At 41.0% G+C, this 12827-nt stretch overlaps 1 protein-coding gene across 4 annotated transcripts in view; it reads left to right on the forward strand.

Moving 5' to 3' along the window:
• VGLL3 (vestigial like family member 3) overlaps positions 1–12827 on the forward strand; it is a 51281-nt gene that overhangs the window by 18603 nt on the left and 19851 nt on the right. For all 4 annotated transcript variants that reach the window (XM_081550976.1, XM_081550987.1, XM_081551003.1 and 1 more), the window contains exon 3: positions 3357–3890. In XM_081550976.1, coding sequence (XP_081407102.1) covers positions 3357–3890 — 534 coding nt within the window. The remainder of the gene's footprint in view (positions 1–3356; positions 3891–12827) is intronic.

Consider the following 12827-nt stretch of genomic DNA (forward strand, 5'->3'; position numbering starts at 1 on the left):
ATCGGTGGTGGCAAAGCTGCATTGTGTAATATAAGAAGCCTCTATAAACTCTTTTATGAGTTTTAAACTTTAAATGTTGACAGCTTTCACTGTGAGTATGATAGAAATATTCTACAAATGTCCATCATTTATAGGCTTCCTGGGTGGCGCTAGTAGTAAAGAACCTGCCTGCCAATGGAAGAGACACAAGAGACATGGTTCAGCCCCTGGGTCAGGAAGATCCCCTGGAGGAGGGCATGGCAACCCACTCTGGGTATTCTTGCCTGGAAAATCCCATGGATAGAGGAGCCTCGCAGGCTACAGTCCATGGGGTCACAAACAGTTGGAAATGACTGAAGCGACTTAGCACTGCCATCATCTAAGGCAAATTGAATTTTCTTCCTACACCTTACACAATTTTCCTTCTTGTCATTAGCAGCCAGGTTTCATATGTCAGAGGAGGACAATGCTTAAATAGATCACATTTGCCCAATGCCAGTAGGCTTGACTTTAGGTGCTATTTTCTAATAAATTGTGATAAAACCAAGTCATTCAAGTAAAACTTTGCCAGGTCTGCTGGAAGGTTTGAAGAATAGTTTGCTTTCCACCCTTTGCCTCTACAAGTTCATCATCATTTAGGTTTCCTCAAGGGTTTGAGATCCAGGGAGATTCTGGGCAGGGGCTAGGGAATTGAGACACTGAAAAGCTGTCTGTCTGTGGATGGGGTGGATGATAGCTCTGCCATGAGGCTGACAGGGAGAGAGAGGAAGAGCTTACAGTGTAGTGACCTAGCCTTTAGTGAAACTAAAGAAAGGAAATATTTGAAACAACCCAGTGATATCCTAATTAAGTTAATCAAAGTACATATATGGGGGTTGAGTCAAGTTACTTAAGATTTCCCTGAAGTAAAAAAAAAAAAAACAACTATGTCCTGGAAGTTTATGAAGTAAGGATGTGGACATATCAGACTTCTGAATACTTTTATTACACAAAACTTCTTGGGATAGACTTCATTCCATGGAGATATCTAGCAAGGTTCTTTTATGTGGAACCCAATATAAAAATACTGTTGCACTGTACATGTATAACTAATGTACTAACAACCTTATCTTTATAGATAGAAATAATCCGTAGGACATTTCACAGAATGGTTAGAAGCATGGGGCCAGAAGATATTTGGAATTAAATGAGCTCAAATGCTTCATATTTGATTGGAAGACACTAAGCCACAGACAAGCCAACAGATCACTTGGGGTCCTACAATAAGAGAGGATGATTGCTGGATACCAGCTCTCGACCTGGGCTCTCCAGACTCCCAGGCCAGGGCTTGCTCAGTTACCTGTGCCAGAGGCAACAGGCTATGGCTGGAGTAGCTCTCTCTCTAAACACAGGTCTGACCATAACCCTTCCTAGGAACTATACTCCATAAAAATTAATTTAAAAAGTAAAAATAAAACTCTTTTTAAGCTCACTGGACCTCCTCAGGATAGTACCCATATTTAGTGCATGGCTTGTAAGGCTATGAAAAGCCAACCTAGACAGCATGTTAAAAAGCAGAGACATTACTTTGTCAAAAAGGTCTGTCTAGTCAAAGCTATGGTTCTTCCAGTAGTCATGTATGGATGTGAGAGTTGGGCTATAAAGGAAGCTGAGTTCTGAAGAATTGTTGCTTTTGAACTGTGGTGTTGCAGAAGACTCTTGAGAGTCCCTTGGACTGCAAGGAGATCCAACCAGTCCATCCTAAAGGAAATCAGTCCTGAATGTTCATTGGAAGGACTGATGCTGAAGCTGAAACTCCAATACTTTGGCCATCTGATGCAAAGGATTGACTCATTTGAAAAGACCCTGATGCTGGGAAAGATTGAAGGCAGAAGAAGAAGAGGAGGACAGAGGATGAGATGGCTGGATGGCATCACCGACTCAATGGACATGAGTTTGAGTAAACTCCGGGAGTTGGTGATGGACAGGGAAGCCTGGCACGCTGCAGTCCATGGGGTCACAAAGAGTTGGACATGACTAGCGACTGAACTGAACTGAACTGTAAGGTCATCCCCATGGGGTCCTTCTTGGACCATAATGTTTGCCACCATCTGCCCACCGAGTCCTTTTTTGATCCCTCAAATGCTGCTTTGTGCAAGTATGTGTACTTTGGGCCTTTCTCCACATACTTTTTCATTAGCCTAAAACACTCTTCCCTAACTCTTCATATGGCAGCCTTCCTGACCCTTTTGATTTTTCTGTTACTTTCTAAACCAGTTTCAATGCCCTGTCTGTGTATTTCCCCTCCTGAGAGCACAATCTAAGTTACATTGCTCATGTCTATTTACTTCTCTATTCCCTGACAGATGTGACTGAAGATGGCATCTGTCCAATCATCCCTAGTCCCCCCATGTTTCACACATAGTATGTCATCTATAAATATGTCATGAACATTGAGGGGAGAAATTGAAGCAAAGCTGGGAATTGTTCTCTCTCTTGCTTATTTATCTCCAAGTGCTATTCTTTGATATCATTCCCCCCTTCTCAATATCTCCTCCAATCCATAACCCAGCTGAATCTCCTCCACTCATGATTTCCACAGAATTTTCACCAAATTCTAGGTGTTCAGGTTATAGTTATAAGTGTGCTGACTTGTGGCATAGTTGCAATGAGTGACAGCCATTCTTTGCCTCAATTTCCACATCTCTATAATGCGGGTAATAACAGTAACTACCTCATAAGTTTGGGGTGTGGATCCAATGAGATCAATCCATGAAAAGCTCCTGGCCTTGTATCCGGTACTGGGTCACTGACATTAAATGTGAACTATTATTATTTTCAGTCCAGAAACTCCCAGACCTCTACAGAAAAACTAAGCTGGGAATACAACCTTCTTGATGTAAAGTGAGTTGGCAAGCATCCTTAAGTATGATCTTACTTCCGTTTGTTAGTTTTGGCATTAAAATGGTTAGTTTGAGTGAAAATCGTATTTTCCTTTTAAAGAAGTTGGTAAACATCATTTGCAATCTACCTGAATCATGTCTATGGCATAAGCTTTTTTTTTTTTTTTAACCTGTGACGTATGTACCCGTGACCTCTGCTCAGACCTAAGGGCATTAAGACACACAGGAGAAAGCGAAGTTTTCCAGTCCTAGACTTGTCCATTTCAGCCTAAACTAAGCCAGCAACACTAGGGACTCATTCATCATCTGGGCCCCTGTGCACTAGCTTGGTGTGAAACCTCAGTATCTGGTATCATTACCTGGTATCATTCACCTCTGTGTGGGGAGAAAAAGAGTACATACTCATTAGCTTGCTTGAAAATACTGGACAAGTAGAGGCAAGTCTATCCCAGAACTGAATCTTATGTAAATAATGTTATTTTTCTGTCTTCTCAGACAGCTCAGCTCTCTCAAGCCAGCGGACTAGTTTCCCGACTTCCTTTTGGACCAGCTCTTACCAGCCCCCACCCGCACCCTGTTTGGGGGGCGTTCATCCTGACTTCCAGGTCACTGCACCCCCGGGCAGCTTTACGGCCGCTGACCCCAGCCCCTGGCCGGGACATGGGCTGCATCAGACTGGCTCCGCCCCTCCACCTCCAGTGTCAGAGTCCTGGCACTACCCGCTGGCATCTCAGGTGAGCCCGTCCTATGGCCACGTGCACGACGTGTACATGCGGCACCACGCCCCGCACGTGCATCACCGCCACCATCACCACCACCACCACCACCATCACCACCCTCCTGCGGGCTCCGCCCTGGATCCACCTTACGGGCCCCTTCTGATGCCCTCCGTGCGTGCGGCCAGGATCGCCGCGCCCCCATGTGACATCACAAAGACAGATCCGACGACAGTCACCACCGCTACCTCAGCGTGGGCCGGAGCCTTTCACGGAACCGTGGACTTGGTGCCAAGTGTGGGCTTTGATGCAGGTGAGCCCGGCGATTTCCTCCTTTCTATAGAAAGAAGAAAAATACCTGAAATGAGTCACTGAAAATGGAGGATGTTTTAAACATTTTGAAGTGTTTTTTTTTTTTCTCTTACATGGAAAGTTAAGCTTTGTCCATATGGTTTTCAATTCGCCGTTTTGCAACAGTTCCTGCATTCCTGCAGAAACTGGTGTGACTGCCTGAGAGAAGTCTCAGAGCTTTTCTCCCATTTCTTAAGCTAGTGATCTGTTTATTTGAATTGGAATCTCTGGTACCTTATGTTTACAAAGACTTAAGCACATTGGTTAAATCTCCCATGTCTCTGTACTCTCTAAGGGTGATGTGTTCAGTTCAGTTCAGTTCAGTCGCTCAGTCGTGTCCGACTCTTTGCGACCCCATGAACCACAGCATGCCAGGCCTCCCTGTCCATCACCAACTCCCCGGAGCTTACCCAAACCCATGTCCATCGAGTCAGTGATGCCATCCAACCATTTCATCCTCTGTCGTCCCCTTCTCCTCCTGCCCCCAATCCTACCCAGCATTAGGGTCTTTTCCAATGAGTCAACTCTTCGCATGAGGTGGCCAAAGTATTGGAGTTTCAGCTTCAACATCAATCCTTCCAATGAACACCCAGGATTGATCTCCTTTAGGATGGATTGATTGGATCTCCTTGCAGTCCAAGGGACTCTCAAGAGTCTTCTCCAACACCACAGTTCAAAAGCATCAATTCTGCGGCGCTCAGCTTTCTTCACCGTCCAACTCTCACATCCATACATGACCACTGGAAAAACCATAGCCTTGACTAGATGGACTTTTGTTGGCAAAGTAATGTCTCTGCTTTTAAATATGCTATCTAGGTTGGCCATAACCTTTCTTCCAAGGAGTAAGTGTCTTTTAATTTCATGGCTGCAATCACCATCTGCAGTGATTTGGGAGCCCAGAAAAATAAAGTCTGACACTGTTTCCACTGTTTCCCCATCTATTTGCCATGAAGTGATGGGACCAGATGCCATGATCTTAGTTTTCTGAACATTGAGCTTTAAGGCAACTTTTCCACTCTCCTCTTTCACTTTCATCAAGAGGCTCTTTAGTTCTTCTTCACTTTCTGCCATAAGGGTAGTGTCATGTGCATATCTGAGGTTATTGATATTTCTCCTGGCAATCTTGATTCCAGCTTGTGTTTCTTCCAGCCCAGCGTTTCTCATGATGTACTCTGCATATAAGTTAAATAAGCAGGGTGACAATATACAGCCTTGACGGACTCCTTCTCCTATTTGGATCCAGTCTGTTGTTCCATGTCCAGTTCTAACTGTTGCTTCCTGACCTGCATACAGGGTTCTCAAGAGACAGATCAGATGATCTGGTATTCCCATCTCTTGAAGAATTTTCCACAGTTTATTGTGATCCACACAAATCAAATGCTTTGGCATAGTCAATAAAGCAGAAATAGATGTTTTTCTGGAACTCTCTTGCTTTTTCGATGATCCAGTGGATATTGGCAATTTGATCTCTGATTCATCTGCCTTTTCTAAAACCAGCTTGAACATCTGGAAGTTCACAGTTCACGTATTGCTGAAGCCTGGCTTGGAGAATTTTGAGCATTACTTTACTAGCGTGTGAGATGAGTGCAATTGTGCAGTAATTTGACCATTGTTTGGCATTGCCTTTTTTTGAGATTGGAATGAAAATGGACCTTTTCCAGTCCTGTGGCTACTGCTGAGTTTTCCAAATTTGCTGACGTATAGAGTGTAGCACTTTCACAGCATCATCTTTTAGGATTTGAAATAGCTCAACTGGAATTCCATCACCTCCACTAGCTTTGTTCGTAGTGATGCTTTCCAAGGCCCACTTGACTTCACATTCCAGGATGTCTGGCTCTAGGTGAGTGATCACACCATCGTGATTATCTGGGTCGTGAAGATCTTTTTTGTACAGTCTTCTGTGTATTCTTGCCACCTCTTCTTAATATCTTCTGCTTCTGTTAGGTCCATACCATCTCTGTCCTTTATTGAGCCCATCTTTGCATGAAATGTTCCTTTGGTATCTCTAATTTTCTTGAAGAGATCTCTAGTCTTTCCCAAGAGTGATGTGTAATGCCTGATAATTCAGAAATAGTATGTTTCAATAATTTTCCCTTCTTCCTTTTTGTCAGATCTTATGATTTATAAACCAAACTACTTTCTGAAATGCAATTCATGGAGTATAATCATGGTCTTTGAAAGGAATTCAGAAATGAATTTTAAAGGAATGGGTTTCTCTTCTCTTCCTACCCCTTTCCTCCCTCTTCATTTGCCTTTTGTTACTTCTCTCCTTCCCTCCCTCCTTTCCTTCCTCCTCCTCCTCCTCTTTCCTTTCTCTCTCTCTCTTATTTTAAAGCATCAAACTTAAGAGGCTACTCCAAAGTTTATATTCAACAGATTTGGGAAAAAAATAACAGTAAGGGAAATATTTCTTCAAAGGACGTTCAGCTCCTGCCTGAAATTCACTAGTTCTGAAAGCCATGGTGTTAAATGCTTGAGCTTGTTTTTTTTGACCAGACTACTCATATTAATAGTGTCATTGCTTGCAAGTTCACAAAAATCACAAACATCAGAGGGTAAAAAAACAAATCAATTCAGTGATTATATCCCCAGAAACTACATTCTAAAGTCATCCACCACCACCTCCAATCCCAGGTTCTTTTCTGAGAATACCTTGTGAAAAATGAGGACTTTCTTTCCAGAAGTTTAAAGAAACACACTTCTTAATTTTTTATAAATTTTAATTATTTTCCTTATTTTTCCCTTGCAATGAGCAAACTCACTCTTTTCATAGTGTTCCTTAGTTTTCTTCTTAGTGTTGTTCAGTCACTGAGTCACGTCTGACTCTTTATGACACCATGGACTGCAGCAGGCTAAGTTCCTCTGTCCTCCATTACCTCCCTGAGTTTGCTCAAATTCTTGTCCATTGAGTCAATTATGTTAACCATCTCATCCTCTGCCACCTCCTACTCCTTTTGCCTTCAATCTTCCCATCATTAGGGTCTTTTCCAGTGAGTCAGCTCTTCCCATCAAGTGGCCAAAGTATTGGAACTTCTGCTTCAGCATCAGTCCTTCCTTATTCTCCGTGTGTTATTCAGTCACTCAGTCATATCCAACTCTCTGTGACCCCGTGAACTGCAGCACGCCAAGGTTTCCGGTCCTTTACTATCTCCCAGAGTTTGCTCAAACTCATATCCATTGAGTCAGTGATGCTATCTAACCATCTCAACCTCTGCTGCCTCCTTTTCCTCTTGTGCTCCATCTTTTGGATCATCAAAGTCTCTTCGAATGGGTTGGCTCTTGCATCAGGTGGCAAAAGTATTGGAACTTCAGCTTCAGCATCGGTCCTTCCAATGCATATTCAGGGTTGATTTCCTTTAGGATTGACTGGTTTGAACTCCTTGCAGTCCAAGGGACTCTCAAGTCTTCTCCAGCACGACAATTTGAAAGGATCAATTCTTTGGCACTCAGTCTTCTTTATGGTCTGGGCTTCCCAGGTAGTGCTAGTCATAAAGAACCTGCCTGCCAATGCTGGAGACATAAAAGACAGGTTTGATCCCTGGATTGGGAAGATATCCTGGAGGAGGAAATGGCAATCCACTCCAGTATTCTTGCCTAGAGAATTCCATGGACAGAGGAGCCTGGCAAGCTATAGTCCATAGGGTCACAAAGAGTCAAGCAAGACTGAAGTGACTTAGCACAGCACACACTTCTTTATGGTTCAACGCTCACATCTAATCTGTACATGACTACAGGAAAAACCATAACTTTGATTTATGGATCTTTGTTGGCAAAGTGATGTCTCTGCCTAGATTTTTAATATGCTGTCTAGATTTGTCATAGCTTTTCTTACAAGCAGCAAGTGTTTTTGAATTTCATCATTGCAGTCACTGTCCACAGTGATTTTGGAACCCAAGAAAAATAATCTGTCATTGTTTCCATAGATGTTTCTCCATCTATTTGCCATGAAGTGATGGGACCAGATGCCAAAATCATAGTTTTTTGAATGTTGAGTTTTAAGCCAGCTTTTTCACTCTCCTCTTTTACATTCATCAAGAGACTGTTTAGCTCCTCTTTGCTTTCTGCCATTAGTGTGGGGTCATGTGCACATCTGAGGTTGTTGATATTTCTCTCAGAAGTCTTGATTCCAGCTTGTGATTTATCCAGTTGGGCATTTCACATAATATACCCTGCATATAATGTACAGCCTTGATGTACTCCTTTCCCAATTTTGAACCAATTCATTGTTCCATGTCTGCTTCTAGTATTCCTGGTCCTATGTACAGGTTTCTCGGGAGGCAGGTAAGGTGATCTGGTATTCCTGTCTCTTTAAGTATATTCTTAGTGTACAGGATTTTAAATCTGAATGCCAATCACAGCAGAGAACTCCACAGAGGAACAAATGCTCAGCATCCATTTATGTTCATCCTAACCTAAGTAGAACATGCTTATCTTGATTAACTGGTTCTCTGCTAAGCTTTTCAATGTTGGTCATTGCCTAATGTCACCAATTTCTGCTTCCTGTTTAGTCTTTGTGTTCAAGCTGCTTTTTTAAACTGTTAGGCAAGAACTTGGTTCTTCCTCTCTATAAGAAGAGAATGTGATGGAACTAACCACCACAAGTTTGCCTCCATCCTTTGCCACATACTATTAGTATGAACTCTTGAATCATTTGATGCCTTGGGCCAGATTGAATGAGAGCCCCAGTGAGTTAGCTGCCATCATTGGCAGCCAGTCTCTGGAGGCTCTCAATTTCACAGTACCTGAGTGGCCAGGGTTAATAATGCTTTTAGAAGCAAAGGGAACATTCTCTTCTTTCTTAGTTTGGGCTGCTTCAGCAGAATACTATATACTGGGTGTGGTAAACAACAAATATTTAGTTCTCACAGTTAGTTCTCTGGGAAATCCAAGACCAAGGTGCCAACACATTCAGTGTCTGGTGAGGGCCCGCTTCCTGATTCATAGAGACTTTCTTTTCAATGTTTCCTCATTTGAGGTGGAAGGGACAAAACGAGTTCTCTGCACTCTCATTTATAAGGGCATTAATCCCATTCGTGAAGACTGTACCCTCATGACTTAATCTCCTTCTGAAGGCCTCACCTCTAAATACCATTACATTGAGGCTTAAGATTTAAATGCAAATTTTTCAGGGGTATAAGTATTCTGGAAGTGGATGTGGTTGCCTTTGCTCTCTGTTTCTGTCACTGATTACCTACTTTGTAGGTAATTTTGATGTGAGCCTGATTCACTGACTCATTGTTCAGAATTTTGGCTTGAAATAATCTCTTTGAAATGAAGTCATCTTCCTACCTTCAGGAAGTAGGAGAAGATTTTCATTCTCTATGAAGAATCTGGAGAGAACCCATGTGGATATATTATATAATAATTCTTAATGCTGAGCTATGAATTAATGTGTATTGAGTACCCACTATATATGATATTGCCAGAGATATTTTATATATATTATAATAAATATAATATATAAATATATTATAGTATATATTTATATATTGTAATCAATATAAATATATAAAGATATATTTATTGTTATATATTATATAATAATATATATTAAAATAAAAAATCTATATATATCATTGCTTTTAATTTTTAAACTAAATCTGAGATGGGTATTTTCCATTTCAGTTACTAATAAGGAAATGACTCAGTTTTCCTATTTGAAACCATCTTCCTAAATTTTAAATGCCCAAGCTATATTTGACCCCAAATCTGCCCCAAACTAAGGCATTGCTGGGGTAGTATCTGCCTTTATATGTAGGTGAATGAAACTATTGATTAAAACTGTTATATTAGGCTGTAAATGATTAATATTAAGGAATGAAGATTTACCTATAGGATGTATGTAGTGCTCCTCTTTGTCATTGTGGGTTTAGGATGATGATCATGATTCATTCCTGTCCGTAAGTTTAACCCAGTTGAACAAAGACAAGGGAATCAAGAAGATATAGGTAAAATCATAGGATAATTATCACCTGTGTGTGTTTAGTCACACAGTCATTTCTGATTCTTTATGACCCCGTGGATTGTAGCTTGCCTGGCTCCTCTGTCCATGAGATTTTCCAGGCAAGAATATTTCCATGGGTTGCCATTCTCTCCTTCAGAGGATCTCCTGACCCAGGGATCAAACCCACTGAGCCATTGCATCAGTACAAGTTTAGGCCAAATGAGAGATCTTAAATTAGGCTTACTACCACAATTGAGCTTCCTAGAATCTTCATCTAAATTTAGATTCTGGTAGATCCAATCCTACCAAAATATTCTCTTCAGAGAAGATTCCCATAGACATCTTCCTTGTCACACAATTTAGAGCCTTGTTACTGTGAAAAGCAATAATAATTGGTCGGGTTTGCCACAGAAAAGTATAACCTGAGGCATGCCTTACCTTACACAGGTAGCAGAAGGAGCATGCATCTCCCTGCATGAGGTCTGACCCCAAAAAGAGAGGATGGAAGGGATGAAGGCTTCAGGACTCATTTTCCTCTCCTAAACTCAAGCATCATATCAAATATCAAATCTCTCTTCTTTTAGGAAGGGTTAGGAGTGTTTTCAGTCAGTTTCCCCGAGAAACAAACTCTAAGACACAATTTTGCTTGTAGAAAATTTGTGTAGTAGTGTTCTTAGGACAACATATTTGTACAATAAGAGAAGAATTAACCAGGAGAAATCTCCCAATGAATAAGTTCAACGGAAACTTAGTGGATTCTACAGGGAGTTCTGGAGCTGGGATGGCCTTTTAAAATTATCCTGCCTTAAGTCAAGGTGGATGGGCTTTTGTGTTCTCACTTTGATCAGTTACTGTGTGTATTTGCCCTTGGGAAAACAGTCATTACATTAGGCAAGGTGGCCTTGTTCAGCTGAAGGCAATTCCCAGAGAGAGACAGCTGAAGGCTCTATGCTGCAAACAGCAGGAAAATGAGTATCTCAACACAGAATACAGAGGGATCTGACAGCCCCCAGTGTCCTCAAGAGGGACAACAGAAGAGCAGTAGCTACTCTTCCACTTATCTACTTGTTAAAGAACAGAAGTTTCTGTATCATAAGCCCAAGCTGGAAAGGTAAGATGGTTGAAAAGAATGACAGTCCCTGTATACAATCTGTGCAATGTTGACCTAACCATGCCACCCAAAAGAGCTCAGAACTCAACATCTATGTTAGGTGGCTATTGAGCAGCTGTGAAAAGAGCCTGCATTCAGGTGATATAGGCATGAAAGTTTCCAAAGTCCAGGTTCTTAGGCCACCAAAGTGTAGGTTATTTTCACATTAGGAGGCAAATAAACTAATCCAACCATTTTGAAAGGTATTTGTTAAAGGATACACTTATTTCCTCAGGAGGGAAGAGGGTTAATAATTATAGGTGCATTTTTATTTTGCAGTCATTCAATGAAATTGAGAAGTCTAGGAGGTTGAATATTATGTAATGCTTAGTGACCTAAGAAAGTTTTAGAGTACTTTGTATGGTATAATCCAAGGGTCAGTAAAATTTTTCTGTAAATGGCCGGATAGGAATATTTAATGCATTGTGGGGATCACACTGTTTTTGTTGCCACTTCTCAACTCTGCTTTCATAATATAGAAACTACCACAGACAAAAAATGAATAAATGGTGTACCTATGCCTAGTTAAACTTTTATGGACACTGAAATTTGAATTTTGTATGCTTTTTGTGTGTCAGTGAAAATGATACTTATTTTTTTCATTCCTTCTTTCTCAACCATTTAAAAATATAAAATCCAGTCTTCCATTCTTAGCTCATGGATTATGTATAAACAGATGGTGGGCCTGATTTGGTCTATGGGCTATAGTTTGCTGACCTCTAGTATATATAGTCCCATGCAAATGCTTTTTAATCTATCTTTATACACACATATGCATGTATGTGCCTGAAAGTATATATCCCAACTTATAATGATCATTGCTGCTAGTAATTTGTGTGCAACATGAGCTTTGAAGTTAAACTGCCTGATTTTATAAGCCTAGCTCTGTTCCTTGCTAGCTACAGAATTTGGGACAAATTTTTAAACTGCTTGGTACCTTTAATTCTTTATCTTTAAAATATGTCTCACTGGATGGTGCTGAGGATTAAGTAAGTTAATGAAGTTAAACATTTAAAGATGTGCCCTGCACATAATAGATACAATATAAATTCTAGCTACATAAGAGAAAGTGTTCAGACCCTCACTCATTTTAGCTTTAAAAAAATTATTATCGAACAATATTTCACCTATCATATGCTAAAGCCTACAATTCAGTGGGTTTTAGTATGTTGATGATGTTCTACAAGTATCTCTATATCTAATTATAAAACATGTCTATCACCTCCATAAGAAACCCATAACTGTAAGGAATCACTCCCAATTTCCTCCTTCCACTATCCCCTGGCAACCACTAATCTACTTTCTGCTTCTATGGATTTTCTTACTGTGGAAATTTCATATATAGAGAGTCATACAGTATGTGGTCATTTGTGTCTGCCTTCTCTCCCTTGGCCTGGGTTTTCAGGATTCATCCATGTAGCATGTATCCGAACATCATTCCTTTTTGAGGTGGACATTAGTCCATTGTATGGATATACCACATTTTGTGGGCTTCCCAGATGGTGCTAAAAGTGAAGAACCCACCTGCCAATGCAGGAGACATAAGAGAGGTGGTTTTGATCCGTCCCTCGGTTAGGAAGATCCCCTGGAGGAAGGCATGGCAGCATACTCCAGTATTTTTGCCTGGAGAATCCCATGGACAGAGGAGCTTGGTGGGCTATTATCCATAGGGTCACAAAGAGTCAGACATGACTGAAGTGACTTAGCATGCACGTATGCCCCACATCTTGTGTATTCATTTATCAGTTGGTTTTTTCCCTACTTTTTGGCTAATAAGGATAATGCTGTAATGGATACTCATGTAC

This window comes from Giraffa tippelskirchi, chromosome 2, assembly GCF_054371585.1.
Source record: "Giraffa tippelskirchi isolate mGirTip1 chromosome 2, T2T-mGirTip1v1.2.pri, whole genome shotgun sequence".
NCBI lineage: Eukaryota > Metazoa > Chordata > Mammalia > Artiodactyla > Giraffidae > Giraffa > Giraffa tippelskirchi.